General features: G+C 47.7%; 2 protein-coding genes across 3 annotated transcripts; both read left to right on the top strand.

Annotated features, from left to right (window-relative positions):
- Positions 1–534: 534 nt before the first annotated feature.
- On the top strand, positions 535–19606 carry ZER1 (zyg-11 related cell cycle regulator). Of its 2 annotated transcripts, none has more exons than XM_063174810.1 (16): positions 535–643; positions 4450–4713; positions 5517–5667; positions 5937–6373; positions 7359–7535; positions 8623–8737; positions 9195–9341; positions 9568–9741; positions 10289–10504; positions 11150–11191; positions 11531–11650; positions 12094–12209; positions 12321–12509; positions 13463–13560; positions 13833–13935; positions 14903–19606. In XM_063174810.1, the coding sequence occupies exons 2-16, from the start codon at positions 4556–4558 to the stop codon at positions 14958–14960; spliced, it is 2301 nt and encodes a 766-aa protein (XP_063030880.1). In that variant the 5' UTR covers positions 535–643; positions 4450–4555; the 3' UTR covers positions 14961–19606. The 2 variants fall into 2 exon arrangements, with proteins under 2 accessions (XP_063030880.1, XP_063030881.1); XM_063174811.1 differs by lacking the exon at positions 535–643 and adding an exon at positions 1571–1717.
- A 2238-nt stretch (positions 19607–21844) lies between these two features.
- Positions 21845–27126, top strand: ZDHHC12 (zinc finger DHHC-type palmitoyltransferase 12). The gene is given in 6 exon segments (XM_063174693.1): positions 21845–21929; positions 22249–22385; positions 23300–23386; positions 24500–24666; positions 25150–25385; positions 25388–27126. Coding segments are annotated over 6 exon segments (783 nt in total). The 3' UTR covers positions 25459–27126.
- The last annotated feature ends 518 nt before the right edge of the window (positions 27127–27644 follow it).

The following is a 27644-nucleotide window of genomic DNA, read 5'->3' as shown; positions in this document are numbered from 1 at the left end:
CACGACTCGGGGCGCTCTCGGAGCCCCGCGGGCCGGTCCCTGCTCTGTCCCGGCTCCCCGCGCCCCCCGGCCTGCTCGACACGGTGTGGGTCCCTCCCCAGGCACCAAGAACCAGGAGAGCCCCCGCGGGCTGGAGCAGCCGCTCCCCCAAGCACTGAGGACACTCGCGCTGTCCCGGGCACGTTGCGGCCCACGCCAATGGCAACCGTGTGCGGGGCTCGCGGGAATGGCCCGGCTGAGTGAGGAGGCGCGGCGGGACCCTGGCTCTGCGGCGGCGGCAGGCGCGGCCCCTGAGCGAGGGAGAGCCCGGGCTGCGCCGGCCCGTCCCGGGGAGGCCCTGCCGGGACGCCGCGGCCAAGCTCTGCCCTGCGCGGTGACGTCAGCGCCTCCGCCGCGTGGCGTCACGGCACTGTGACGTCACCGAACGTCCCCGTCCCCGCCGGGTCCCCGCTGACCGAGCGTTCCGGCCGGGCCGGTGTTTCCGGGGAAGGACTCGCTGGCGCTTCCGGCGCGGGGGGAGGAAGTGACGGCGGGTTTGTTGACAGTGGAGGCTGCGGCGGGGGGAGCGGGCCCGAGCAGGACGCGGACCCCGGCCCGCCCCGGGGAGCCGGGACCAGCCGGGACCAGTCCCCCATGGCGCCAGGTGAGTACCGGTGCCCCCCTCCCCAGCCCGACCCGGGCAACAGGCCTGCCCGCCCGGGCGGGGGGAGGAACCGCCGCCCCCGGCAGTGCCGGACGGTGCCCCCGGCGCAGCCCCCATCCCCTCCCCGGGGCTGCCGGGAGCAGCCGGGCCCCGCCGGGCAGCGCTCCGGCCCGCGGCAGCAGCTCCGGCGCTGCACGCCGGGGTGACCTCTGAGTGCCTCGGGGACGAGGGAGGGCTCGGGTTCGGGGCCAGCGCAGCCCGCGGGGTTCACAGAGACCATCGCGGGCTGATGGAGCCCCAGCGCCCAGAGAGCCATGACAGGCACTCCGGGTAGGATTCTTGGGCAGGTGACATATGGAATGAAAATCCGTGATGTAATTTAATTCAGTGAGCTGAAGGAACATCTTTACTGCAGGCAGGTAAAGATCAACGTATTCCCCGGCAAGTGAGAGCCGTCTCATTTAGGATGTCAGCCTTGCTGCCTGACAAGTTTGGGAGTTGCAGGCTTTGCTGGGACAGAGGAGAGTTCCATCTTCTCCTCCTTCACTTTCCTTAGTGTCAGAAGGGATGGTGTTTCCCCACAGAGGCAGCAATGACCCATCAATTAATGAATCACAGTGATTTACAGCTGCAGGATGCCAGCTAAAGTGACAGTGCAGTTTCCCTTCAGAGCATAACCTGTGCCAAACTCTGCATTTACATTACATTTGTAATTCTGAAGTCGCTGTAATCAGCTCATGTCAGTGCATATTGTTTGCCCTCTCCTTGGATGAGTCCCTGATGCTGGAACAGTCAGCTTTGCCAATCATTTTTGTAGCAACAGCGTAAACGTTGTGTGGTTGGCGTGGAGCCACGGTGAGTCAGGCTTGGCTTGGCTCCGGGCACTGCCTGGAGAGAGGCTGCGAGAGATGATGGGTCTGAAGTCCAAGGGAGAGGAAATTGGCACTGGCAGCCCCAGGAGAGTCCCCAGCCTCACATACCAGTGCAGCAGGGAATGCTGTGACAGCGCAGATGCAGCCTGGAAAGAAGCAATATTTGCCAAGAGCCTGGGGGGTGCTGGATGCTGAGGAGGGGGTGAGTAGAGCTGCCTGTACTGCTCCTGGTTTTGGGTCCGTGGATGGCAGGAGGGTGCTGTTACTGCACAGACAGGGCTGTGTGCCATGGGAAGGGCTTTTGTGTGCCTGCTCCCAAGGCTCTGAGGAGCCTTGGTGCACTAAGATGGAAGCAAACCTGTCAAAGAAATAAATTGGAAAAAATACTGGCAACTGAAGTTCCAGTCACTTTTCAGTTCTTGCTCTTGAATTTTCAGCGTCTTTCATTTCTTTAACTCTACCAAAACCCACGTGGCACCAGGAAGCTCATTGCTGGAAAAGCACTGGTGGCAGTCACTAGGCAGCTTCATCCTGTGTGAAGCTTCCTGAGGAGAACAGTTAGACAAATGTTAATATTTTCCAGCCTCTCCAGTTCTTTTCTTTTTGTCACACATGGAGGTTATGACTAGAGACAGTATTGATCAGGGCAGCTATTGGCACTTTTATTTCCCTCTCTGCTGCTGAGGTGTCATGTCTTCAGTCTAAGAAGGGAGAGGCCAGCTTGTGTTGCTTCCTCGAGAAAAGGTCACAGCAGCTGCTCAGATATCTGTAATAAATCAGGAGGATGAAAGCTTTTCTTTGGTCTTATTTCAGTGAGACAGCTGAGCCATTCTTGATATTAAACTTCTGCATGGGATTGTGTTGGTGGGTCACGGGGAGCTCAGAAGTTAAAGGGCAGCTGATTTCTTCAGGGCTGAGATCAACCAGCTGCATTGTGCTGGCCTCAGCAGAGGGGGAACAGAGGCTTGTCAGAGCCACAGGAAGGCAGTCCTTGCCCTCTGGTGCTCTGAGCTGCTTGGCCAAGTCCCAAGCACTGGCCTTTTCCAGCTGCACGTGACAATAGGTTGTCAATGGGAATTTGTTTTCGAGTTCTCTGGCCGTGGGTAGTAAACAGTGGAAGAACACTGGCTGCAGGGCCCTCCTGTCTGGTGGCACAGGGGAACTGGTAGGGACAGCAGAACACGCTTCCCAGCTGCTTCAGATCTTCCTGTTGATCTTGCCTTTCTGGAAAGATTCTCTCCAGCAAGCTTCAGGCAAAATCTGCGAGAGGGACTTGTTCTGTTCTGGAGGTGAGGCTGATTCATCTCCACAGCAGACACAGGACAGCTTCCTCCCACCTGCATTCCCTTTGCCAGGACCTCCCAGCCAGGGAGACAGTACTGTGCACTCTGTGGCACATTTCAGCCTTGACTTCTCACCTTAGTTAACTCCAAAGTTAAGAACTGTGGATTGTGGAACTCCTCCTTTATCAAAGTTAAAAACTCTCAATTTTTGTTGATTGGACCTCCTGCACCTCAATGGAGCTATTGTGGCACTATTGAAAAGTCTCAGTTTTACGTTCTTGTGAACCCCTGTCAGCACTCAGTGACCAAAGGAGCAACTTCCACCCTTAACATCATGATTGGAGAGATTTTAAAGTATAATTTTTACAGTTGTTGAAGTTTTGGGGGTTTTTGCCTCAGCATTACCTTTTAGAGTGATTAATCTGAGGAATGGGAGTTAAACTCTTCTGTCTTGTACTGATACCACAGGAATGAAGGAAAGGGAGCAGGAGAGGCTTTAGAGAAGCAGAGAGCTGGTGACACACAAGTGTCCTGCTATGTGCAGCTGCAGGATAAAGATCAGAAACAGAATATGGTTCAGGACATTTTGCAACAACTTCTCCAGCAATGGCTGCTCAGCTGTGGTGCAGAGAATAACAACTACCTCCACAGCATCAGTGTTTTCAGGGCCAGGAGGGACAGACTTTTGATAAGATATAGGTTTTATATCAAAATTAACATTTCATTGCAATTTTTTGTGTCTGTGGAAATATTTATAAAAGTTTAGGTTTGCTTGTAATGTGATTTGACCCTTTGAAAGTGAAATGTCACTGCTGGTCTTCAAGCTAGCTTTTCTGACAGGTCCCTTGGGGCCCCACTGAGCAAGTCTTGATACCAGAGCAGCCAGGTCATTTCAAATCTGAAAACAGAAATAGCTTCCTCCAGTTGTCTGCCTCACCCATCCTTTATCCTGTTCTAAAAATGAAGAAGGGCAAAAGCACTTTGCCTTTTTCCAGTTTAGTCACTCTTTGTGACATTTTTGGGGTGGTGAGGGTGAGCTGGATGTACAGTTGTCCAGCACAGTCACAATCCTTGCCTTTGCACTCAGGGGGATCCCAGACCAGTCTGTGTTTCCCTCTGGCTTCTGGTCCACCTCACCCTCTAGTTCAAGGACTTGCATGAAGCTTCTGGCTTGGCACTACAGAGAAACACTGAACTTGAAAATGAAACTTGACTTGGAATGTTGGCAAAGAGAATGACAGGCAGGAGATACAGGGCCACAGATCCCACCAGTGCCTTACAAAGGATTATGCTGACAGTAAATGTTCTGCTGGTTTATCCAACCCGCCCTGAAGGAAACCAAGCAATGTGGCTTCTACCACTTCCCTTTCTGAGGGCCTTTGTCAGCCAGATAACCCTGCAATGAGGAAACATTTTGCTGTGTAGCCTCATTTCCAAACACATCACACTAACTCATTCCCACAGTATCCCCCTGGAGTGGGAATATCAAGGAATTAAGGGCACACTGCCAGAGGGGCCAAACTGCTGCAGGCCCTTTTGAGGTCAGAGAGTGATGAGCTGTAAATACAACGTTCTTCTGCTGTGACAGCTTTGTGGGACACTTGCAGTTGTGCCTTTCTCAATGCATCTTTTTTCCCTTCTCTGCTTACAGCTATCCTGATGGCCCCATAAATTCATCCCAGGACTTCATTTGAGGGAAGGATCTCCTGCATCAAACACTTCCTTGTGCTCTTCCCCTTCCCATCATTTCCCTCAAGATGGCATCTGACAGTCCTGAGTCTCTGATGACCTTGTGCACTGATTACTGCCTTCGCAACCTGGAGGGGACTCTCTGCTACCTCCTGGACAACGAAACGCTGCGGCTGCACCCCGACATCTTCCTGCCCAGCGAGATCTGTGACAAGCTTGTCAATGAGTACGTGCCAGGCCTGGTTTGGGAGGAGCTGGGAGCTCAGAGAAGGGGGGTTTAGTTCTCCAGTTGATCATATGGGCAAATAAGGGTTTGCATGAACTTCAGAAGGAAGTGTTCCCTTTTGTACTGCTATCATTCTGATTTCTGTGGTAGTCACCCTTTCCAAGTTAGTCAGAGCTCAACGTGATGCTGTAAAAAGGGAAATGAAAAGAGTAAACCCAGAGTGAAACAGTCACTGCTTCTTCCTAGACTGTCAGTGAGCAACAAAGAAGGCTTCCCATTTCCTGTCACTGGAGCATTGTAACACTCTGTCCAAGCAGAGATATAAGAGTGCAAAGTGCTAACAGATGTTAAATTTTAAGGCTGCTGCTCCCATAGTTTTATAAAGCAACTTGTTTCCAGGGATTTATGTAATTTGGCTGTCACAGTCTCTCTTGGCTGAACTTGTGCTCACAAAGTCTGGCAGAGAATTCTGGCCAGCTAATTTTCTGAAAAATGGGGGGGAAAATCAAATTACTAAGTTTAAACAGCTAGGGAAAAAAATCCTGGAGTCTGTGCTTGCCAGAATCCAGTTTGCTCACATATGCTGAGTCCTGCACAAATCTTTGCCCAAGATTTTCCTAGGGGTCATTGGTTCTGTGCCAGAAGAAGTGGGTGAGCTGCTTTGCCCCAAAGGCTGATCTGGGTGATACTGGGAGGGGGTGGGTTGGTGTGTGCTCACAACTCTGTCACACTTCCTTGTCACCAGTGCAGGTGCCAGAGCTGTGGCTGAGCCTGTGCTGTGCTAACACCATTGCCCCACACAGGTACGTGGAGCTGGTGAAGACAGACAGCATCTTTGAACCCCATGAAAGCTTCTTCACCCTCTTCTCAGACCCACGGAGCACCAGGCTAGCTCGGATCCACCTGCGGGAGCACATTGTGCAGGACCAGGACCTGGAGGCCATCAGGAAGCAGGTGGGGCTGCACAGCTGCCACATCACATAGCAGCATTGCTGCACAGGCATCAGCTGGAATCCCAGACAGTCAGGGGTTCCCAAAGGCTCCATCCTTTGCTGTCCAAGCCTTCTTTGGACTAACCTCAGCTTCTCCCAGAGCCACTGTTGGGAATGGCATAGGACACTGGTCAAGTTTGGTGATACATGGTTTCAGGCTGTCTCAGTGGGGCAAACAGGGTGGGCGCTTTACCTGTGAAATATCTCTAACCTTGATTTCCCTTTTTTCAGGATCTTATTGAGCTCTACCTGACTAACTGTGAGAAGCTGACAGCCAAGAGCCTGCAAACCTTGGTGAGCTTCAGCCACACACTGATCTCCCTGAGCCTCTTTGGCTGCAGCAATATCTTCTACGAGGAGGAGAACCCCGGGGGCTGTGAGGACGACTGCCTGGTGAACCCCACTCGCCAGGTCTTGGTCAAGGACTTCACTTTTGAGGGCTTCAGCCGCCTGCGCATCCTGAACCTGGGCCGGCTGATCGAGGGCGTGAACGTGGAGACGCTGCTGCGGCCCCTGGCCTCCCTCGCGGCGCTCGACCTCTCTGGGATCCAGCTCAATGATGTGGCATTCCTCACCCAGTGGAAGGACAGTCTGGTTTCCTTAGTGCTTTACAACATGGACCTTTCAGAGGAGCATATCCAAGTGATTGCACAGCTTCGCAAGCTCAGGTCAGCAGATCTGTTCTTCCTTCTTTATCCTTCTCCAGCTGATAGGGAAAGGTCTTTCAGGAACGGTCTTCTTGCAGATCTGTTCTTCCTTCTTTATCCTTCTCCAGCTGATAGGGAAAGGTCTTTCAGGAATGGTCTTCTTGCCTGCTGTCAGAGAGGCACTCACTGCTGGGTTCAGCTTATAAACCTTCCTGTGAACAGGCTCCCTGATTGTACTCATCACTGTACATACCTGACATGTCTAAAGCCAGCCTGAATTTTGCTTATTAGAAGACACCACTTAGCAGAAACTTCCCATTGGAAAAACAAAACCCAACATATATATGACCCCATCACCGTGACCCCATCACCCCCACTTGGTGTGCAACAGGTAGAAGACACTTTTGTGAGTGGGATGTTTGCTCCAGTTTTTGGTACGAGCCAGCAAAGTCTCTCTGTCCTGTAAGGAACCCCTCCTGCACACAGTGCTGGTCAGTTTGTCCCACCACTCCCTTAACAGCAAGAATTCCTCAAAGCTTAAGCATTTAAATACCTGAAAGAAATCAGGATAATGTAATAGCCTGGGGTGGAAAAAATATAAGATGGGGGAAGCAGACAAAAACCTGTGCAACTTAATTTGTGGGATGATGCAAGATACGTTTCTGGGGGTGCACAGATCTTCTGGTGCATCTAAATCTCCAGGTAGAAATGCTCAGGTGGCTGCTGTGATGGAGGTTGGAAAAGGCAGTTTCTGAGCCTGGAGCAATTTCCTTTGTGATGTGTGGGTAGATGACTCACTGTGGTCCATTCCAAGTATTCCTCTACCAAATACCTGTGTGCTTTGGTTAGACACAGGGCCAGCTGCTGCTGCCAGAACCTACAGAACCACATTCCTGTATCTTGGGAAGGAAATAATGATAAATAATAATCACACTTGGCTCTGGCAGGGAGGCAGAAGCCCCAGCTAATGCCTTCCAGGCTGTGAGATGCTCTCTATCACTTGCAGGCACCTGGATATCTCTCGAGACCACCTGTCCAGTTACTACAAGTTCAAGCTGACCCGGCGGGTTCTAAACTTGTTTGTGGAGAACCTGGTGAACCTCACTTCACTCGACATCTCAGGGCACACCATGCTGGAGAACTGCACTATCCCCAGCATGGAGGAGAAGATGGGCCAGACAAGGTAAGGGAACAGCAGTTCCTGAGGTTTGCTTGGATGAATAGATCAGTCAAAGATGAATTAAGAACAATTCTCTCTTCTGAGTTCGCAAATTCTGTAGGTCTAATCAGTACTAAAAAAGTAGGATACAACTCTTGCCAGGTTCCCCTGACAGTAGAGACTGGTGTGAGAATCAGCTGTGATTGCTGTATGCAACACACGTAAGGACTTGTAAGAGTAATAAAGAATTCATCCCATCTGCCTGCCATGCATATCTGAAGTCTTACAGTTCTTTTCCCCACACACACATTTTCCCAGGGATCTTCTGCTGGATTTTTTTCCTGAAAGGACTCCAAAGCCTTAACACATTTCCTACACAGAATCCTCTTACTCTTGTGGAAATCCAGGGTTTTCTGACAGAACATTTATACACTGAGTCAATACATCAGCACTCATAGGAGGGCTGTGTGTTTTAGGACCTTGGAATCTAAAGGCCTGTTTCAGATTTGACCTGAATACTGGGCAGATCAACCCTTGGAAACTCTGGTGCCCCTCAGCAGAGGCAGACCTAGAGGTCTGGTTTTCCACATCAGCCAAGAGCTCTGCCCTCCTATTAAGCCCTTGCTGAACAGAATCAAAAAAGTGAGACAGTACTGGCTCCTTTTCACCAGAGCTGGTGAAAATGCACTGGCTCTTGGTCAGTAAGGAATATAGCAGGCAAAACAGTGTTTTTGCATGTTAACAGAAGCAGACTTAGCATGTTTATCACATTACAAATACATTGGATGAGTGAAATCCACACCCCTTTAAGAGGAAATTTTCACCCTAACTAGTGAATTTCCAGGACAGATTTTACCTGGGAAAGCTGCATCCTGTCTGCAGTAATTCTTTCTGCTGGTCCCATTCAGCACGTTCACCTTTCACTCAGGATCACCTGGGATGAGTATTTAGAGTTATGTTATGTTCATAAGCAGCTGCCTGGTATAAAATGAAGTGTAGCTTTGAAGCAGTACAGTCAGAGTGAATGGAGGGCTGGCAGCCATCTCTGTGGCAGGAGACACCTGAAGAAACATGGTACCAACATGAGCAATCTCTTGTGTTTTCACCCCAGCATTGAGCCAGCAAAGAGCAGCATTGCTCCCTTCCGGGGCCTGAAACGACCACTGCAGTTCTTGGGCCTCTTTGAAACATCCCTCTGCCGCCTGACCCATATTCCAGCCTACAAGGTAAGGAGGCAGTAGGAACTTGTTAGAAGTTGAAAGAACATGAGAACCCTGGCTGCCAGTAGAGTGGAGTTCTTTGGGTCTTGGGTGTGACAGCTGAGCTCTGACCTTTCAATAACTACTTCATAATGCAAGAAAACTGCCAGAAAGCAAGACCTGTACCCCACAAAGTTTTTATAAGGATTGAAAAACATTGGGGAAAAGTATGGAGGATGTCTGTGACTACAGAGAAGGATTTAAGACAGCAGGAGTCCAACTTTTGAATAGCATCCTCCTGCCCCAAAGGTGCCCTTTCTCATCCCTCTGGACTGAAAAGTGACTCAACCTTTTTCTGATCCTGGGCTGAATCTACTCTCAGGGCAGAGGGAAGGTATACCCTTTGACCTTCCAGAGTTTCCTTCTCAGGTTGCTTTTCCTCCTTCATAATTTCTCCCCTGACTCTTTTTGCTCTTCCATGCAGGTGAGCGGAGACAAGAACGAAGAGCAAGTCCTGAATGCCATTGAGGCTTACACCGAGCACCGGCCGGAAATCACCTCCCGGGCCATCAACCTGCTTTTCGACATTGCCCGCATCGAGCGCTGCAGCCAGCTGCTGAGAGCCCTCCAGGTAGGCCTTGGCCTCACCCTGACAAGGGGAATTTTGCACTCCCAGTCTTGTTTTCCACCCAGGTCATTCCAGAGGAAGTTCCAGTAGCGCAGTGGAACTGGGTGTCTTCATTTCCTAAGCACATTCCTGCAATGCCTGGGCCACGCTTTCCTTGAGGGCTTCTAACATCACTCCAAGAATCAGCAGCAAGTCTGTGGCACTGAAGCTCTCTGTTGCTTCTCTGCAGCTGGTGATCACAGCCCTCAAGTGCCACAAGGATGACAAGAACATCCAGGTGACGGGCAGCGCCGCGCTGTTCTACCTGACCAACTCTGAGTACCGCATGGAGCAGAGCGTGAAGCTGCGGCGCCAGGTCATCCAGGTGGTGCTCAATGGCATGGAGTCCTACCAGGAGGTCACAGTAAGAGCAGCCCAAGCACCTTTGGTTCCCATAGTCCTCTTTCCCTGTATCAATTCTTTAGCCTGGTGACAGCATTTGGGTTTCCTCTGCCTGCAGGGAGTTAAACAAGGCAGAGAAGTTACTGCCTGCCCAGGTCTGCTCCTGGTCTCCTTTTTATCCATGAACAGTGGTCACAGTGTGTGTGTGACACTCAGATACCTGGTACTGACTGCGGGGTGAAAGTGTTGTGGGTAAAGGGCACGTTGAGTCAACAGAAAGAAACATCTCAAATCTCTGTACTGGAAGTCAGCTGTGTAGAGAGCTAATAAGGCAGTGAGGAACTGGCTTGGAAAGCAACAGGTCCTGGATAATTGGGTGGCCTTGTGAGACTGGAGTGACAGTCATGGAGCATGGCTAAAGCACAGCACGGGATTAGAGGGTAAGAGAAATCTCAGCATTGTAGTCAGGCAAGAAGATGCTTTGAGTACCAAGCACCAAGGAAACACAAGATGGTGGGGTCTGTGCTTTTGTAGCCACTTGGCCCAGTGTTTGCTTCCTTTTGGCCCAGGTGCAGCGGAACTGCTGCCTGACACTGTGTAACTTCAGCATTCCCGAGGAGCTGGAGTTCCAGTACCGCCGAGTGAACGAGCTGCTGCTCAACATCCTCAACCAGAGCCGGCAGGACGAGTCCATCCAGCGCATCGCTGTGCACCTCTGCAACGCCCTGGTCTGCCAGGTGGACAACGACCACAAAGAAGCTGTGGGCAAGATGGGGTTTGTCATGGTTGGTATGGTCCCAAGGTGTCTAATTATCCCTAACCCAGGCCAGGACAATTCCCTTACAGCTGCCCATCGAATGCCTCCAGCCATGATCCATCCTTGCAATATCACAGAAGGGAACCAGTGTCCCAGCAATGCTGAGCTCTCCTGCCACCCACCCTTCACTTGCTTAGCAGCACTGGAGGTTGTGATCTCAGAGACAGGCTGGTGTGAGGGCAGAAAGGCACTCTAACACCTGACCTCACCACATCAGGTTATTTCTAGATCTAGTACCACCTTGTGACTGTCTCCTTCTGCTTCCCCCCAAGTTCGCATCAATTTCCCAAATCAACCAATATCCCTCACCTTTTCCAAGAACTGCAAGGGCTGTTGCTTTGGTGCAGTTATGGTGCATCCCAGACCTTGTCATACAGCTCAAAACTGACTCAACTGCAAACTCAACAGCTCAGGGACTGTGTAATATTTCAGCTCTGTGAATACTTACAGCTTGGAACAGGACCCAGTCCCACTGGATTGGAGAAAGATATCACGTAGGTTCTCTGCAAAAGATCAAAATTGGCCATAACTGCTGTGATACTGCAGGGCTGGTTAAGTTTTAGGTCCATGATTTTTGAACTGTTTCTCATTCTTCCTCTTTCTTTGCCCACAGACAATGCTAAAGTTGATTCAGAAGAAGTTGGCTGATAAAACGGTGAGTGTTTCTCAAAGAAAAAACATATACATAGAGTATTTTCTCTTCAGTCTGTCTTAGGCATGGAAATCAGCCCAGAGTGCCAGCTCAGCTTCTCTAACAAACACAAGACATCTCAGCTGATGCTGCAGAATTTCTTGTTCCAGGGCGAGGGCAGGGGAATGTGACAGAGAGGCAAAAATATTAAACAAAAAACTCACTTATTGTCAAGTTGAAAGTGAACAACAAGGTTTTCTGACCTCTGAAGTCATCTGGGGTGATGCCAGAGAGGAAGAAGTTGATTGGTTTGCACCAGGCTCCTGCATTAGCAAAGCTCTGATTCTGTCCTTTTCCCTATAGTGTGATCAGGTGATGGAGTTTTCCTGGAGTGCCCTCTGGAACATCACTGATGAGACCCCAGATAACTGTGAGATGTTCCTTAACTACAGTGGCATGAAACTGTTCTTGGAGTGCTTGAAAGTAAGTGTCTGATTGTCTCTGGAGAGATGCTGACAGGAGCAGTGGAGATGCAGGTGCCTGGGCAGGATCCCTGGCTCTGCTCCTCTCCAAGCATTACTTCCTACACTTCACAAACAAGAAAGAAAAAGCTTGTCTAAGTTCTTCTTTCTCACATCATTCCACCCAGCCAGTAGAACAGAGAATCTTACAGTGAACACATCTTCCCCTTTGCCCATCTTTGCTCAGCCCCCTCAAGCAGAGCAGCAGTGAACAGTGGGCCTGGTTTTCATCCTCCCTTTTCACACATACCTTCAGCACCATTTGGCACCTGCCAAGGGACCATTACTGACTACCCAAAAATACTGAGCTTTTCTAGATGTGCTGTACAGCCTTTTCCCAGGGTTGCTTGTTCACAGCATCACCAGAGTCCTACCTGTGTATAATCCTGTTCCTTGCTTGGCCAGGAGTTCCCAGAGAAGCAGGAGCTGCACCGTAACATGCTGGGCCTCCTGGGCAATGTGGCAGAGGTGAAGGAGCTCCGCCCACAGCTCATGACCTCCCAGTTCATCAGTGTGTTCAGGTGAGTGCCTGGCTGGTCACCAGCTGGGCTCTGATCTCCTCCTGAACCACCTGGAGACTTGTGAATCTTTACTGCATCAGCAGCTCTAAGTGATCTCTTCTCTCTTGGCAGCAACCTGCTGGAGAGCAAAGCTGATGGGATTGAGGTGTCATATAATGCCTGTGGAGTGCTCTCCCATATCATGTTTGATGGTTTAGAGGCCTGGGGAATCTGTGAGCCTCACAGAGAAGAAGTTGTGAAGAGGATGTGGGCAGCCATCCAGAGCTGGGATATCAACTCCAGGAGAAATATCAATTACAGGTGAGCAGTGGAAGAGATTGGCCCACTCACATGGGAGCCAGGATTGTCATAAGAAGGAAACACCAACAGAGAGAAAGGAAGAGAGAGAGCCTAGCATGGAGGCTTGTTCAGAGTGAAGGAGAAACATCTTTCTTTAGTGAGGGTTTTCCATCTTCCTTTGAAACATGTTACATAAGATGCTGAAATTAGACACCTTACATCACAATTCCTATGGGAGAAGTTTGGCAGCCCAGCAGAATTTCTCCTGCAAGTTTTTGCTGAAATTGAGTAGTTCAGGAAAACCATGGTCTGTCTGGAACTGCCTAAGCATTTTCCTCTGATACTGATGTCCTTTGCAATCTGTCCTTTAAAGTCTGTTTGCTTCCCAGAGCCACATGCTTTCACTTTTCTCTGGGGCACAGGTACCAGAAATCCCTTCAAAGGTTAATACAACTGCGGGAATCCTCTAAACCCCTTTCTGTAAGAGGCTGTCAGGTACTCAGAATTCCCTTAGTGCTTGGCATGGATCCAGAACTGGCATTCCAGTGCCTGTTTACAGTATAGACAGTAAAGCATAGTTGTCAGAAGAAACACAGGAACCCTTGCATGTGTGCAGCCAGCTTTGCCTGGCTATAGTTTGGCTTTGTCCCTCCTCAAACTGATCAGTGCTGATGGATTTCAGCTCTTGTGAGGAAATGCCTAATGGAGGATGGAAATCAATTCCTGTGTTCAGTTGCCTCCATTGCAGCTATTTCTCTGAGCAGTGTGTCTGTGCTGAAGTGGTGGGGGCTGTAATCCCGCCAGCACTGCGCTGGGACACTGACTTAGCCTTGGTGCCAGAATCTTTGAAATGCCAATGAATTTACTGCTCTGGTATCTATGAGCAGATCCCTTGCTGTATTGCTGTGAGTGGCAATAGTGTTGAAAGAAGAAGCTCTTGGATTTTTAACAACTTTTATAATATATCTGTGCAGGTCATTTGAACCAATCCTTCGACTTCTTCCACAAGGGATCTCCCCAGTCAGCCAGCACTGGGCCACCTGGGCACTCTATAACCTGGTCTCTGTCTACCGTAAGTTCTCTTTTTGGAATCATATTCCCTGCACTGTAGAAGTTGAGGGGGTGAACCTGAGGCTGTCAGCAGAAAAGGTCTTGCAAGATAAACTATGTAGGTAGAGAAAACCTTTGAATCATGCAGGGATGCATTCACAGCCAAATAAAGCTAATTTGACCTGGTGTGTAGGAGATTCCTTCACTGTTTTGATCCTTCTCCTTCCCCTCCTGCCACTCTTTGTACACTGATGTGAGGGTTCACAAGGACCTGGTTTATTCTTTTCTCTGCAGCTGACAAGTACTGCCCACTGCTGATCAAAGAAGGTGGGATCCCTCTCCTGAAGGACATGATTAAAATGGCCTCAGCACGACAAGAGACCAAGGAAATGGCCCGGTAGGACACCAGTGCACATCACCAACTCCCAGTTTAGCCTTAGTTTAGTTTTTAATTCTTCCACTAAAGTGAGACTACCAAAGCAAGGCCTGTAGTGATCTGTACAAGAGGTATGAATTGATAGAGGAGAAGCAGAGGAAAAGAGGATGAAAACAGAATACTAGAGATGTTTATAGGTGGGCAGTACACACAGATCATTACCAAGCAACTGGTTTGTAGATTGGCTTTTTGAGCAAGGGAGACACATGGCTAATTGCAGTTCTTAAGCTAGTAGTCTCCAGTTATCACTTTTCCCTGTACTTGGGTGGGCTGCCTGTCTTCAGAATCATACTGGCCTGTCACTGAACTGCCAACTGCACAGTTAAAATGAGAGCATTCTTCAGAAGATAGAGTCCATCACCCTTGCAATGACACCCTTCTTTGGAGTCATCCTTTCAGAGTTGCAAAAGCCAGCTGCAGTTTCTGATCATTGGCAAAGTGAGAGCTGTAATTTCATACCTGCAGGATGAATAGAAGAGAGGGGTAGAGATCTGGGAATACATACCTGGGCAGCAGGTGTTCCCATAGCTGAGGGTTCCTAAATTCTGGACGGCACTGGAGCCTGTAGAAGACAGTCAGAGTTACACACAGTGTGTGGGATGGGACAGGTGACAGCACAGTGAAGGACAAACAATTGTATTAATGTATTTCCTGGTGTGATTTAAAGGCATCTGAGGTTTTGGGTGTGGGGGTAATGAATGAATGGTCACAGCTGGTCCTGGATATGCACTACCATAATTTGACATTCCAAATTGGAAGTTGCTTTTGTGGAGTTTGCTGGTTTTGACACAGTTTGTGTCTCAGAGACAAACAAGACACTGTTAACACAGAAATCAACTCTGGGACAGTTCTTACCTTACTGTCCCTCAGCTCAGGTGCAATAAGCTTTAAACTAAACCCTCTCTCCTTGTCCTTGTTTTATCCATAGGAAAGTTATAGAGCACTGCAGTAACTTTAAGGAGGAGAACATGGACACTTCCAGATAGAGGCAATCACCCACTGCCTCTTGCCAGCACTGTATCCAGCTTCTCTCTAACTCACTGTACATAGGGAGGACTCTTTCTTACCAACTCGCCCGTTGGAAGGAAACTTTATGTGTGTGTGTGAGACCCTCAGTAGATGAAGGTGAATAGGGGAGGGGGGAGGGACTTTTTGCACAACAAAATGCTTTCCTTAACTTAGTGGACTTTTTTGTTATGAAGTTTCAGGTTGAAGTTCTGTGTGTATGATTTCTGTATAAAAAGAAAACAAAAAACAAAGACAATTACATTATGTATCTTTTAACCATTTACTTTAGACCACACAGAGAGCCTCAAATGACCATGAGCTTGAACACCTAGTTGTGTGATCACTAGTGTGACGTTTATTTCCCACTTTTTAGAAAATTCCCTTTTGCTGTACTGCATGAGGTCCTGTGATGTCTGCAAGAACACCAGTCCTGAATCAGCATTGGCTGCTCAGTGGGGCAGTGATGAGTTATTTATTTGGTTAGAGAGGTTGGGGGAGAGATACCAGAGAGATAAACCAAAAGAACTTTTTAAAAAAGAAGTTTTAGTGAGACTTAGAAATGGAGAAACTAGGGAAAGCTTTTCAAGCTAGTCCACTCCCTTAAGGGCTTTTTAATAGAAGACTCACATTAATGGAAGCATTGCTAATTCTGTGTGGGTCATTTGGAAGTAAGACTTCCCCAATAAAGTCAAGAGGTCTGTTTTGTCCCTGTTGGCAGTACAGTGGGATCTGCCAGCCCAGCCAGCCTCAGAAGGTCAGGGATGATCAGCAGAACCAGTTATACCTTCTTGGCTCGAAGGGAGCCTGTGCAACAAGGCACAAGGTTTGTTCACAAAGGGCTACACATCTTCATTCTAGTCCTTCCCCACCTTTTTTAGTAGTGTTCTGTTTTGTAGGGAGGGGCTACAAAGCCAGAGTATTTTCCTCTGCATACTATACCCTGCTAGGCCCTGGTCCTGAGCAGCTGTACCCCTTTGGGCAAGTCCCAGGAGGGGACTGGAGCTGTTCTGCCCTTCCTCAGTCTGTGTCATCACAAGCTGTGCTCAGTAGCATCATAATCTCCCTTCCCAGGAAGCTCACTGCAGCACAACTGCTGGAATTGGAGGTGGGGAGTCTCCACACACCCTTTGAAGGGCAGTCCCGGGAAATAGCACCTTTTGTTCCACCCCAACATCTTCCCCCTATCCTCAGAAACAGAAGGCCGTATTGCTGTTGACTCCCAGAAGCACTTACCAGTGCAGTCCCAGTCCCAGTCTGTGTGACACAGGTGAGAGGAGAGTCCCACTGAGCTGGTCTTCCCCTGTGACACTCCAGACCTATAATGGTTCAAAAGAAGCTGAAGGCCAAGCTTTGCCTCACAGCCAGGCACTCAGCAGCACAGTTGTCCATATCACAGCCCACTGCTCAACACAGTTCTTTGACAAATCTTGCCTTAGAAGGGACTCAGAAAAGATGTTGTGCCTGGTAGAAGGCAGATGAGCCCATGGCCATGCAGGCTGGCACATTTCAGGCCTCAGAGCACAGTAACTTGCTGCTCTCTTCCCTTGTACACTTTGCTCTCAGATTTGAGTCGCTGCTATGAGGCTCTGCTAATGCTCAGAGTTCATGTTGTCCTTGTGAGCACGTTAGAGATGGATCCTTGATCCACAAACTGACACTTTAACTGACAGAACACAACTGCCTGGAGAGGTTTACTTTTACTGCCAATACGGTGTTATTCAATGTCTTTTTTTTTTCTTTTTAACCATATGTCAATTTGTTTTGGTATTGTGAGATCTGTACTTTTTTCTTTTAAGTATTTTTCAAACTTATATATATTTTTGTGTCACTTTTAAATTGTTTTCATAAGATTGCAAAACTTGACAAATTATACTTTTTTTGCAGTCATTTGAAATGTATTTTTTGCTTATTCCTGTTTCCCAAGAATTTGTGTCCCTATGAGCTTATATCAAGATCTGTTTGCTGTGTAACATTTGCTAATCCTTCCTTCTAGATGCAAAACTAAGGGGGGCTGCAAATACAGTCTTGGTTGTTAGGGGAGTCAGGCTTTGCTCTTTAACTCCCCATTTAGTGCTGCTGTCCTTGGGAAGTTGTTTCACATGGCAGTACCACCCACCACATCTGCTTCCTTTCCAAAGCCCATGTAGTGAAAGCTCCTGTCACTAAAATCTTGAACCAGCTGACAAAAAGCACTCAAGATTCTGGCCATGTTGGCAGGGTGGGAGTAGAGCAGAAGGGGACAGATGACAGATGGGAGGTATCAGAAAGCCTTGTCCCCAGAAAGCAGCTGCCACACTGGGGAGACAGTGGAGCTGGGGAACTCCATCTCAGCTGGAGCAGATCCCAGCCTCTCACTGCAATCCAAGCCCAGCAGTTCAGCTCTACTCTGAGACTTTGGCACAACTACATCAAGGCTAATGACAACCAGTGGCTTGGTTTTATCTGCCTTGAGACCCCAAAGGTTTGGGTTTTCCAAACCAGTGCCTCCACAAGTTGAGCAGTTACTGGAATCTCACCTGCTACATCCCAAACTAACAAGATCCACACTGCATCAAAGCTGTTTCACACTGCAGAGGTAACCTCTGTTCTCACTGCTCACAGACCCTCAGCAAGCTGTACCTCCCAAACCAGGATAAAAATATTTCAATTTCCCAGCAATAAGGAGATGAATGGAAGCAGGCCAGGCTGACAGAAATGCTCAGCTTGCTGAAATCTGTCACCATTCCAAGGTGAAAGAGGGAACTCTTAACTGGGCAAGTGCAGAAAGCCTCACATAGGATTTTGAGTCAGGCCACCAACAAGTAAATGCCTCAGGCAGCACATGAAAAGGAATAACACCCCTGTTAGAATAACATGAGCTTTGCCTACAAACTTCAGTGTCTTCAAGATTTTGTGAGCTGAAAAATAACATTTTCCCTTCAGTTAGCATCAAAGACTAAAAAGTATCCTTTGAGCACCAGAGCACAATCCAACAGTTCCTGAAACCAGTTTGGGCCTCAGTTTCCCTAACTGAAACAACAGGAATAATGCATGACCTGAAAACGGTTTTTGGTGGCAAGGATTTAACTGGGGCCACAGATCCAGAGCTGAGGACAGAACAGGAGAGTTGCCTGTAGACATCACATCAATGTTCTGCAAGGAAAGGAGGGCAAAGTGGCAGATTTTTGATGAAGGTTTAATGTAAAAGGGGAAGTTGGATACCCTGAAATGCTTGACTGCTCCAAGGATGCCTCTCAGGCCTTCCAGCTTTGCTGGATCAAAGGAACAAGCCAGGAAACTTCAGCTCCACACAAAATCATACAGCCAGTGACCAACCCTGCTCAGGAAACCAGAATGGGGTTCTATTTTTCAAATGAAAATCCAGTAGAGAAGTTCATAGCATGTAAGGATATTGCAGAGGGGCTCCTTGTGCTCAGTAGCTGTTGGCCCACTCAGACTCTTCATGTTTTCACTACTGCATTTCCTTTAATATTACCAAGCTTGGCAAGCAGAGCACGAACACGACTCAGTAGCTCCCTGCAGAGACTGTGCCAACAAAGGAAGCCTCTACCTGAACTGTGTGTGGTTTCCTTCCTGGCCCTTGTCAGTGACCCAGCAGTGCCAGGTGTCCATGTTCTCTGGAGCAGATAAGAGCAAATTGATGAGCAACTTCCCACCAGTGCTTCCATTTTACAAAATCTGTGGGAGGAATTGCTCATAAGGATTGGCATCTACTTGGATGATGCTTAACACCCAGAAGCACTTTCTCTTCTAGACCAAGCCAAGAAAGTTTAGCACTGATATTTGTGGCAATCAGAACATTGCAGATAAATTATCTGCACCATGGCTGCTGTTTCCCTGCATCTTCCTACTGAAATTACCCTCTTCAGCACTGAATCCTACCCAGCTTGTCACCTTGGCTGGGCTTCTGCTGCTGTCACTCTGGTCTCTGCAAAAGATGAGTGGGAAGAAAAGTCTTGGAGCTGTGAGTCAATTCCCTCTCATTACCTGGAGAAGGCAATTAATTACCAGCAGGGCAAGAGCTAGAGGGCACTGCAGTCAGGCACTACCCATAGAAAAGACATTTCCTTGAGACTGTTTAGGGAGGAGTCTGCCACAGCTCAGGTGTTGGAGGACAGCTTGTGCTGGAAAAAGAGAATTAAAAGTGGGGAAACAGCTGGTCTCCACGACAACCATGTATGTGGATGAAGCACAGAGGGCAATAGTCATCAGGAATAGATGAAAAGCAACATGAGGGCTGAAGGAGAAGAGAGCACTTAAGGAATGAGGGAGATACTCTGCTGAACTGAAACACTTCTGCTTTAGCAGACTGTTTTGATTTCATGTAATTGTCACTGATCCTCTCTGTAACTCTTTCCTTGTTTTAAAAAAAGTTTTTAAGCTAATTAAATATGTATTTCCTTGTTTTGCAATGAAAATACCCTCAGTTATAATGAGCAAGCGTCTCCTTTTACTCTGTCCATGGACCTGCCTGATGCTGAGGCCTGGTTCAAATGTTTGTACCTGGTGAAACTGAGCAAAAAAATCAAAATGCACAACTGTTGCTTCCTCACAATTCTGAATGAATTAACTTTTCTGTTGTATCCGTTGGATACCTGCTGTGTATTAAACCTAGTGCTCAAGAGTGTCTTTTTCCTTTGTTCTATGAATGTGGTTTATTTAGGTACATTATTGGTCCATTGGCTGTCATATATTTAATTAAAAATGAAAGGAACTGCCACGTGTTGATGATGCTGTTCAGTGCCTTTGCCTTTCATCACTCCTAAAGACACAATACTGCTTGTCAACAGAAGAAAGCAGTGGAGGACGAGAGCATTGTTAGGAAATTGTGTGAGAGGAGAAAAAAATCAGGACAACATTTGAGTGTCCAGATTGCTCTGAACTCTGTGATGTATCTGCAGTTCACACTCCACAGCCTGGGCTTTGGAAGGGGCAGGATCTGAGCACTTAGGAAAAGCCAATCTGCTTTAAGGCCAGCCTGACTTCCTTTGTAAGACCCTGGTCCTGGAAGGGCTCAGTGCCAGTTAATTCAATGGTCACTGTAAAGGAGCAAGGTGAAAGGATGGGAGGAGCATTGTATGAAACTGAACTGCCTCTGAAAACATGCTGTGCTGTAAAGTCCAGAGAGATACCTTAGCCTGCCAGCAGCATGGCATTCTGAGCTGGGATGCCATAGGAACCAAGATTCTCCTCAGAAATGTACTAGTAGAAACTTCCTGTAACTGAGCCTAATTTCAGCCAGTCACTGAGGCTAAAACCCTTGAGACAAGAGATAGCCCTGATCTCTGCAAGACAGGTTTCAAAGCTGAAGGAGAAGATAAAAAGAATAACATGCTCCAAATTATTTTAATCTAAAAGAGAGAATATATTCCTTAGGACAGATTATTCTAGAACATCAAAATGTTTCTACTTTCAAGTGGATAATATTAGTACTACTCAAATTGCTTTCATTAAGCTTTAAAATTTACACCTCTCTGTGAAGAAGGAAAGACACTACCCACCTTTTTCTGGGCACCAGTATAGCCTGAGGTGTCTGAGGGAAGAGAGCCATAGGCTTTGCATTTACCTAGAATTAAAAAAAAAAAAAAAAAAAAAAAAAAAAAAAAAAAAAAAGTTTAAAGAGTTTGAATGATTGCTGGAAATTTAGTTTACAATTTTTATTAATATTTCAACCCAGCTGTCTCAGATAAACCATTGAAGTGACCCACACAACCAGGTGCTTTCCTGGCATCAGCACATGGCCACTGACTCATGTGAAGAGACTAAAATATTCAATCTGTGGGCAAACAATACCAAGGAATCCACTACCAGGTGCTGGAGAGTAATTTTATAAAGAATATGATATTTCTTTCCAAATTTTTATTGGAAAAGAAGGTAACAAAAGCAGCAAGGTTAAAACTTAAAGGAGTTAAGCAGCAAGGTTAAAACCTAAAGAGAAAAGCACTGATTTTGGAACTTTTGCAGATCTGTGATAATACTCATCTCCCTTAGACACTCACAGTGTAAGTATATATGTGCTATAGTCACCTTGGTGGTTTTTGTTTTTAATTGTTAGCAAGAGACAAAAATCAAAGGTGCAATTGAAGGTGCATCTCAGGTGCAATTCAATTGCTTTTAGGTGTCTGTTCCAGCTGAGTCTATACACACCTGCTTCCCTCGGCAGCCCTCGGGAGGGTTCAGTGACCTCACCCCGCCAGGAGCCTCTTGACTGCAGCCATCTCAACCAGACCAAATCCCTCCTCGAGTTATGTCAGACATTCTCCAGGATCTGTTTGGTTAATGGGGCCGTGCAGCTGTTTCCAGCCAGGCACAGCCTCTCCGAGCTTCTTCCCTGGGGCTGGAAACCAACACATGGAATAACCATATTAGTAAGGGCAGAATTAATGCAGAGCAGCACCTCGGGAACCAGCTCGAGGAGCCTTTGAACGGCACCTGGAGCCCGACCCATCACCGCCCGAGCCTTCCCCAGCTCCGTACACCCAGCAGCCCCCAGCAGACTGAACAGTTTGCCCAGCCCTGCGCCCCAGAGCCCGGGCTGAGGGCGGGAGGACACGCGGGAAGGACACGCGGGAAGGGCTCAGGGTAGACACATTCCTCAAGGAAAGGCCCCGCAGGGCACAACAACGTGTGGGGACAAAAGGAGCCCGGGACCGGCTCACGGTGTTTGCCGAGTCCCAGCCAGCAGCACCCGGGCCCGCTCTGGCAGCGGAACCAGCCCAACAGCCCAGCGGAGCCTCCCCCGCAGGGCCGGGCCGCCCTGGCCCCGCCTCGGGGCGCTGCCCGTGTCCCGTCCGGCCCTGCCCGCGCTGCCCGGAGGCCTTCCGGGCCGGCGGAGCCCCGGAGCCGGTGCAGCCGGGGGGCCATGGGCCCCGGCGGGCGCTGGGTGCGGGCGGCACACACGGCCCTCAGCGCGGCCCTGGCGCTCGGGCTCCTCCTGCACCGCACGGGTGAGGCGGGGCCCGGCCGGGCTGCGGAGAGGGGGCGGCCGGGGCCGGGCCGGGGCCGCTCCGCCCCCGGGGCCAGGCGGAGGGCGGGGATGGCGGCCGGGCAGTGCGGCCCCCGCGGGACACGGGCGATCTGTGTCCGGCCGCGGCCCGGGGGTGCCCCGAGAGCGGGGGGGTCTGGGGAGTCCCTTTTCAGCCTCTCCCCCGGTCTCTCCCCATTCCCTCTTCATTGATTCGGGACCCCTTTGTTGAGGCCAGAGAGAAAAATCCAGGAGGTTTCACAAGGAGCTACTGCTCTCTGTCTTGTATGGGTACCTTTCAGATCTGCAAAAGCAAGAGGAGCGCGGGGAGCTGCTTCAGCCGCTGATCTTCGTTTTGCTGGTTTTATGCTCGATCCTGCTGTACTTCAAGGTGTCTCTCATGGATCCGGGTTTTGTTAAGCCTGAAGAGGAAGTGAAGGTAGATCCCTTCATGAATAGAACAAAGTGGAGTAGCTGTAAAATCTATAGGCTTTTCTACTTTTTCCACTCTGGTAGATAAGAACAATGTGAAACAGTTGCTGTTGTGTTGGCATGAAGGACACATGCACAGACCGCTGGAGATGAGGACAGGCTGTCTCACACTGGTATTTGGTAACAGCAGTAGAGTTTACAGGCTTTAAATGTGCCTTTCACACCACACTTCCCTTGTATGTAACTGTGCCATTTGAGCTCAAGTCCTCTCTTAGAGCAGAGGCTGCAGTGACCTGTGGAATGTGTATATGACCTATTTTACAATAACCACTGCTAAGTGGTACAAGTGCAAAAAAAGCCCCAAATTAAAGGGCAGGCTTGGCAGACAGTGCTCTCTGCAGCTCTATTTATTGAACTCTTTATGGATTTGTTGCCCTCTCAGAGGACACATCCACAAACAAGTTACAGTGAAATAAATGGAGATGCAAAGTTTCAGTAACTGCTAGTCTGCTCAAGGTTCACTGCCTTATAGACTGTAGGACAAAAGCATTATCAATCTTAGTCACCCATCATTAATGTCAGTGTTGGCTGTGTATGACTAATTAGCACTGCTCATACCAAAAAGATGTTATTGTGTTTAGAAGTGAAGCCTAACCTTGTTTTTGTCCCAGACTATATCTTGTCCACAGGTATTTCTGCCTCTCTGCAAACATTCTTTGGAGAGTTACAGTAACCTGTTTTCTCTCACTGTACCATAACTGTCTGCAGATGCTCTAGGTATTCTAATGAATTATTTTGTTCCTAATGACAGAGATAACAAGCACTGTGTAACTGTTAAGTAAAAGTATGCAGCAAGACAGCTCAGTGATGCTTAGACAGGAGCCCAAGAACTCTCAGTCCATTCCTTTCTCTTTTTTGTAGGAAGGTGAAGATAAAGGACAAGGTGTGGTGATCCCTCAGCTTCCAGGTGACATTAAGCTGCGGCGCTGTGGTTACTGCCTGGTGAAGGTGGGCATCCAGAATATGCTGGAAGAGGAAGGGATGACTGATTTGAAAGCTTATATTGTTCTTCAGCTGCTGTTAGTGGTCTGTAATTGCTGCTCAGAGGAGGCTGGGCAGACTGTGTAGGTAGACAAGTACTAGTGGAGTTTTCCAAGGCTGAAACAAGTCCCTGCTGGCTTATAGAAACAATAATGTTTTTTTTTGCCATGAGAAAATTGTATTCCACATTCTTACTGCCATGTCAGCCAGACCTTGCAGTACTGTCAAAGAAGTTATTTTGAAAATACCTTGATAGTCAGAAAAGCAGCTGAGTGTAACTTGTGGGAACTGCTCATTGTTGTGGATTTGTTCAGGGCCTTAAAACAACAAAACATTGGCCTGAATGGTAAAAGACAGCATGAAGGAGAAATTACAGCAATTAAATTAGCTCTTAAAACAGTTTGCCTAAGCCTAGAAAGGCTTGTTTTCAGAGTGATCCTTATCAGTTTAATGAAATTAAGCACTACCCCAGCTCCCATAAATTCCCGAAGAGTATCAGCCACGAGGAATGAGCTTATTGCAAGAAGAAAAGCTGGCAAAGCATTTATACACTGCAGGGGACAAATCCTGGGAAGGCCTACTTTTCTCAGCCAGGTCTTTCACCTTCTCTGTGCCTGATAATTGAGCTGTTTTCTGTGCAAGTGATTTGTACTCACATGGAGGCACTTCTCTGTACATCCCCAAAAAGCATCACATCCCTGCCCACTCTGTTTGATAGTAGTGGTTCTAGTTTTTCACCTCAATACTCTGACTCGTGCTTTCCTGACTACAGTGATTTGCTTTGTCTCCCTCCTTGGCACGCTGGACTTCCTGTATTAGGTGGATAATAAAGAAAATGTGTAGATAGGAGTGTGGGAGAATCACTTAATTTCAATGCCACCCATTTGGGTCCTGACCAGGAGAATCAAAATCCCTTTGATTTGTCTTAGCAATGTTATGTGCTGCTGTCTCACAAGTGTTTTAGGGACAATATTGTGGGGAAAGACAGATTTGCATGATGTTCTCTTCTACTAAATGGGAGTGGGACAGCCATGAACTATAGCCAGTGAAGTTTTTTCTTTTCCTGGTTGTGTTTTGCAGCAACCCATGCGAGCCAAGCACTGCCAGCAGTGCCAGCACTGCGTGCGGCGCTACGACCATCACTGCCCCTGGCTTGAGAACTGTGTAGGAGAAAGGAATCACCCTCTGTTCATAGTTTACCTGAGTGTGCAGCTTGTGGTTCTGCTGTGGGGAGGCCATGTTGCTTGGTAAGGCTGGGAGATGGCTTTTGGACCTCTGAGATTGCTGTAGTTGTAGTGCTCCTTGGGCTGGCATAGAACATAGACTGGCTCTGGATCTTCACTCTCTTTTGCATCCTGGAGCTCCCCAGTCTTGAGCAGTCTCTGGTAATTTAAGTTTCATTGTTCATTTTGCTTCAGTCCCTGTAACACAATCTTTGTTTACACATTCAAGTGCTGGAAACTCCAACAGGGTTCCAGCTGTTCAGGAGAGGAGTTAACCCAGGGTGATTGTGTCTCACAGCTGTCAGGGAGACAGAATCTTCTAAATTTAGCTTCCAATCCCTGTGGTGCAGTCTCTCAGGACTTCATAGTATATTAACTCTCTGTAGTCAAGGATTATTAGCAGCTCATTAGTTATGAATCAAACTTAAATGTGTCATCAGGTTTGCTTACTTTGTGAAACTAGTTCTGCTTCTTTAACTACAGATTTATTTCTGTTTGAATTGAAAGGTCAGGCCTTTACTTTGAACAATCCCGGGAGTGGCTGCAGCACAACGTTTTCCTCCTTGTGTCCTTCCTCCTGATACTCATATTCACCATTGTGGTCCTGCTGCTGCTTGTTTCCCACCTGTACCTGATCTCATGCAACACCACGACCTGGGAGTTCATGTCCCACCACCGCATCTCCTACCTGCGGCACTCCGAGCTGGAGAACCCCTTTGACCAAGGGATAATCCTCAATCTCTGGAGATCTTCTGCTCACGCCACCTCACTGCATGGGAGAACATCTATTTTCACAAGAACACTGAGCCTGTCTAGTCCCAGTGTGCCAGCACACCTGGCAGGCTGCTGGGTAAAACTTTGCTGCTGTTTTCCTTGCACTGAACTTTAACACATCGTGGACTATGCAACCTGCTCCACAACCTGTTCATCTGCAAATTATATGTAAGGGATAGTCATGGTTATTTTTTATATATAAACAACACTCTTAAAGGCAAGAATACAGTTCTGGGAAGGGAAAAGCCAGCAGAGCTGATTTCCAGACTGAGCAAGGTATCTCGAAATTTATTTCCTTTTGTTAAGTCCACTATCCTATCTCTCAAGAAGAAATGGAAGATTAGTGTGACTATTCATGTTCACTTCTCTTCTCCAAGGTCTCCCTTGCCTTTTGCTGCTAGGAAACAGCAGCAATTACAGATAAAACCAGCCAGGATCAGTGTAATTCCTGTGGCCTTTTTTCAGCCAAGTTCTGACTGTGAGAACTGCAGTGCCTTTTGGCAGTAGCATCAGGCATGTAAGAGAAATATTTGAGTAAATATTTAGAGAGCCAAAAGCAAATTTTATTTTGTCCACATGCCTCAGCTTAATGCTTTCCATGAAGACTTAAGGCTTAATACTGCTAATGTGCATAAGAAAGAGCAGTAAGATATCCAAATAATCTTATGAGATAATTAACCTGTATTTTGTGATGCCCTGAGCAGCTTCCTCACAGCTTTTTAAGTTGATGATGCTGCTAAAAATTCACTGTTTTGATTTAAGTCAGTGAAGAATGATACCATCACTTCCCTTTGGACAGAAAAGTAATCCTTGGCTACTGAGTTATTTCTGCAGATAACTGTGCTCAGGCCTTTGCTGTAGGGAGAGAAGCAGGAGCAGAGGTGGGTACCTCATGCCTAAAGTAACACTGCTGGTAAAACTACTACTACCTCAACTCACTAGTGACATTTTAATAAAATAACACAATTTCAATGGAAGAGAAAAGCTGCCAGGTCCTGAGATGAGAGATGCTGACAGCTTTCAGGCCAGCAGCAAGAGGATCTGTTTTCCATTGAAATAAAAAGTCATACTTCAGATTTCCATGGGGAACTGAAAGGAAGTTTGGGATGACTGATCTTAGCTTTAAAACAAAAAAGGCTGTGGTGTGAATTTTAGTCCTGACCCTTTTCTGTTAAAACAAAAACAAACAAAACAAGAAAAACCACCACAACAAAATTAATTGTCTTGTGCCTTAATTGTCTTGGCTCAGGAATTAACACCATCTCAGAAGCACTCAGGGTTTAAAGCTGATGAACACTCATGAAAAAATAGTGTAGTTACTAATACAGCACAACAGTCCAAAAGCAATTAAAATGCAGCAAAAGATCCCTTTTTTGATCAGCTCCAGAGTTTATAATCTCTGCAGAGTCTGCTTTGTTCAGGGTAGAAGCTTTATCAGAGGGATATCAGAATGCTAAGGATTGTTTTTGTAAAGAAGTGTACACCATTCAGAAGTATTCTGCAGGTTGCTTGTGTTGCTGTGGTACCTGCTGAAGTGTGGATCATCTGTCACACTGCAATTCCTGATTCTTCAGGTATCAGTCAAGTGAAACTTTATCAGCAGGTACAACAGCTCAAAGCACTTTTGCTCTGTCTGGTATTTCTTTAAAATACACCTGGGTGTTAATTTACCTTTTTTTTTCCTTTTTTTTTTTTTTTTTTTTTTTTTACTCAACCATAAATTATAAAATAAAAGATTAAATATGCATTTTTAAATTGTCTATGACTCTTTCTTTGAACTCAAGTTCTAGGCTTCACCTGTGCTAACAATCCAATGTGCTGCCTCCCACTGCACAGTGGCCTTGAACTAAAGCCACAAAACACACCACAGAGGCCAAACAGCAACTGCCACTCCAACAAGAGTGAGGAAAATGTGTATCCTGCTCTAAGCAGGCCAGTGCACTGCCAGGGTGAGCAGGAGGTTGAAAGGATCTTTGTACATGGGAATTTTCAGAAGCAGCTATACTTGGCTCTGAAAATAGGAAATCTGGCTTGAGTGTGAAATATGCCTGGTTTGCACAGAGCTCTTACCTCACTGAATCCTGAAGCTCTGGGACCTGCCTTGGCTTAACAATTCCCTAGATCCTTGTCTCCAGCTACAGCACAGTTGCCTTAGGCCCACTCCTGTCTCCATCTGGTGAAAAACTGAAAGAGCAACGATTGTGTCCTTGTTTGCATCAGATGCCTTA

Source organism: Melospiza melodia, chromosome 22, assembly GCF_035770615.1.
Source record: "Melospiza melodia melodia isolate bMelMel2 chromosome 22, bMelMel2.pri, whole genome shotgun sequence".
In the NCBI taxonomy this organism is placed as follows: Eukaryota; Metazoa; Chordata; class Aves; order Passeriformes; family Passerellidae; genus Melospiza; species Melospiza melodia.
The sequence above is the reverse complement of the archived record's forward strand: the minus strand, read 5'-3'. Positions and strand labels throughout refer to the sequence as shown.

Excerpts from the sequence above, each read along its gene's own strand:
- ZER1 (XM_063174810.1), top strand. The coding sequence starts at position 4,556 with ATGGCATCTGACAGTCCTGAGTCTCTGATGACCTTGTGCACTGATTAC. Across the intron at positions 10,505-11,149 it reads GCAAGATGGGGTTTGTCATG|ACAATGCTAAAGTTGATTCA; the intron begins GTTGGTATGGTC and ends CTTTGCCCACAG. Across the intron at positions 12,510-13,462 it reads AGGAGAAATATCAATTACAG|GTCATTTGAACCAATCCTTC; the intron begins GTGAGCAGTGGA and ends ATATCTGTGCAG.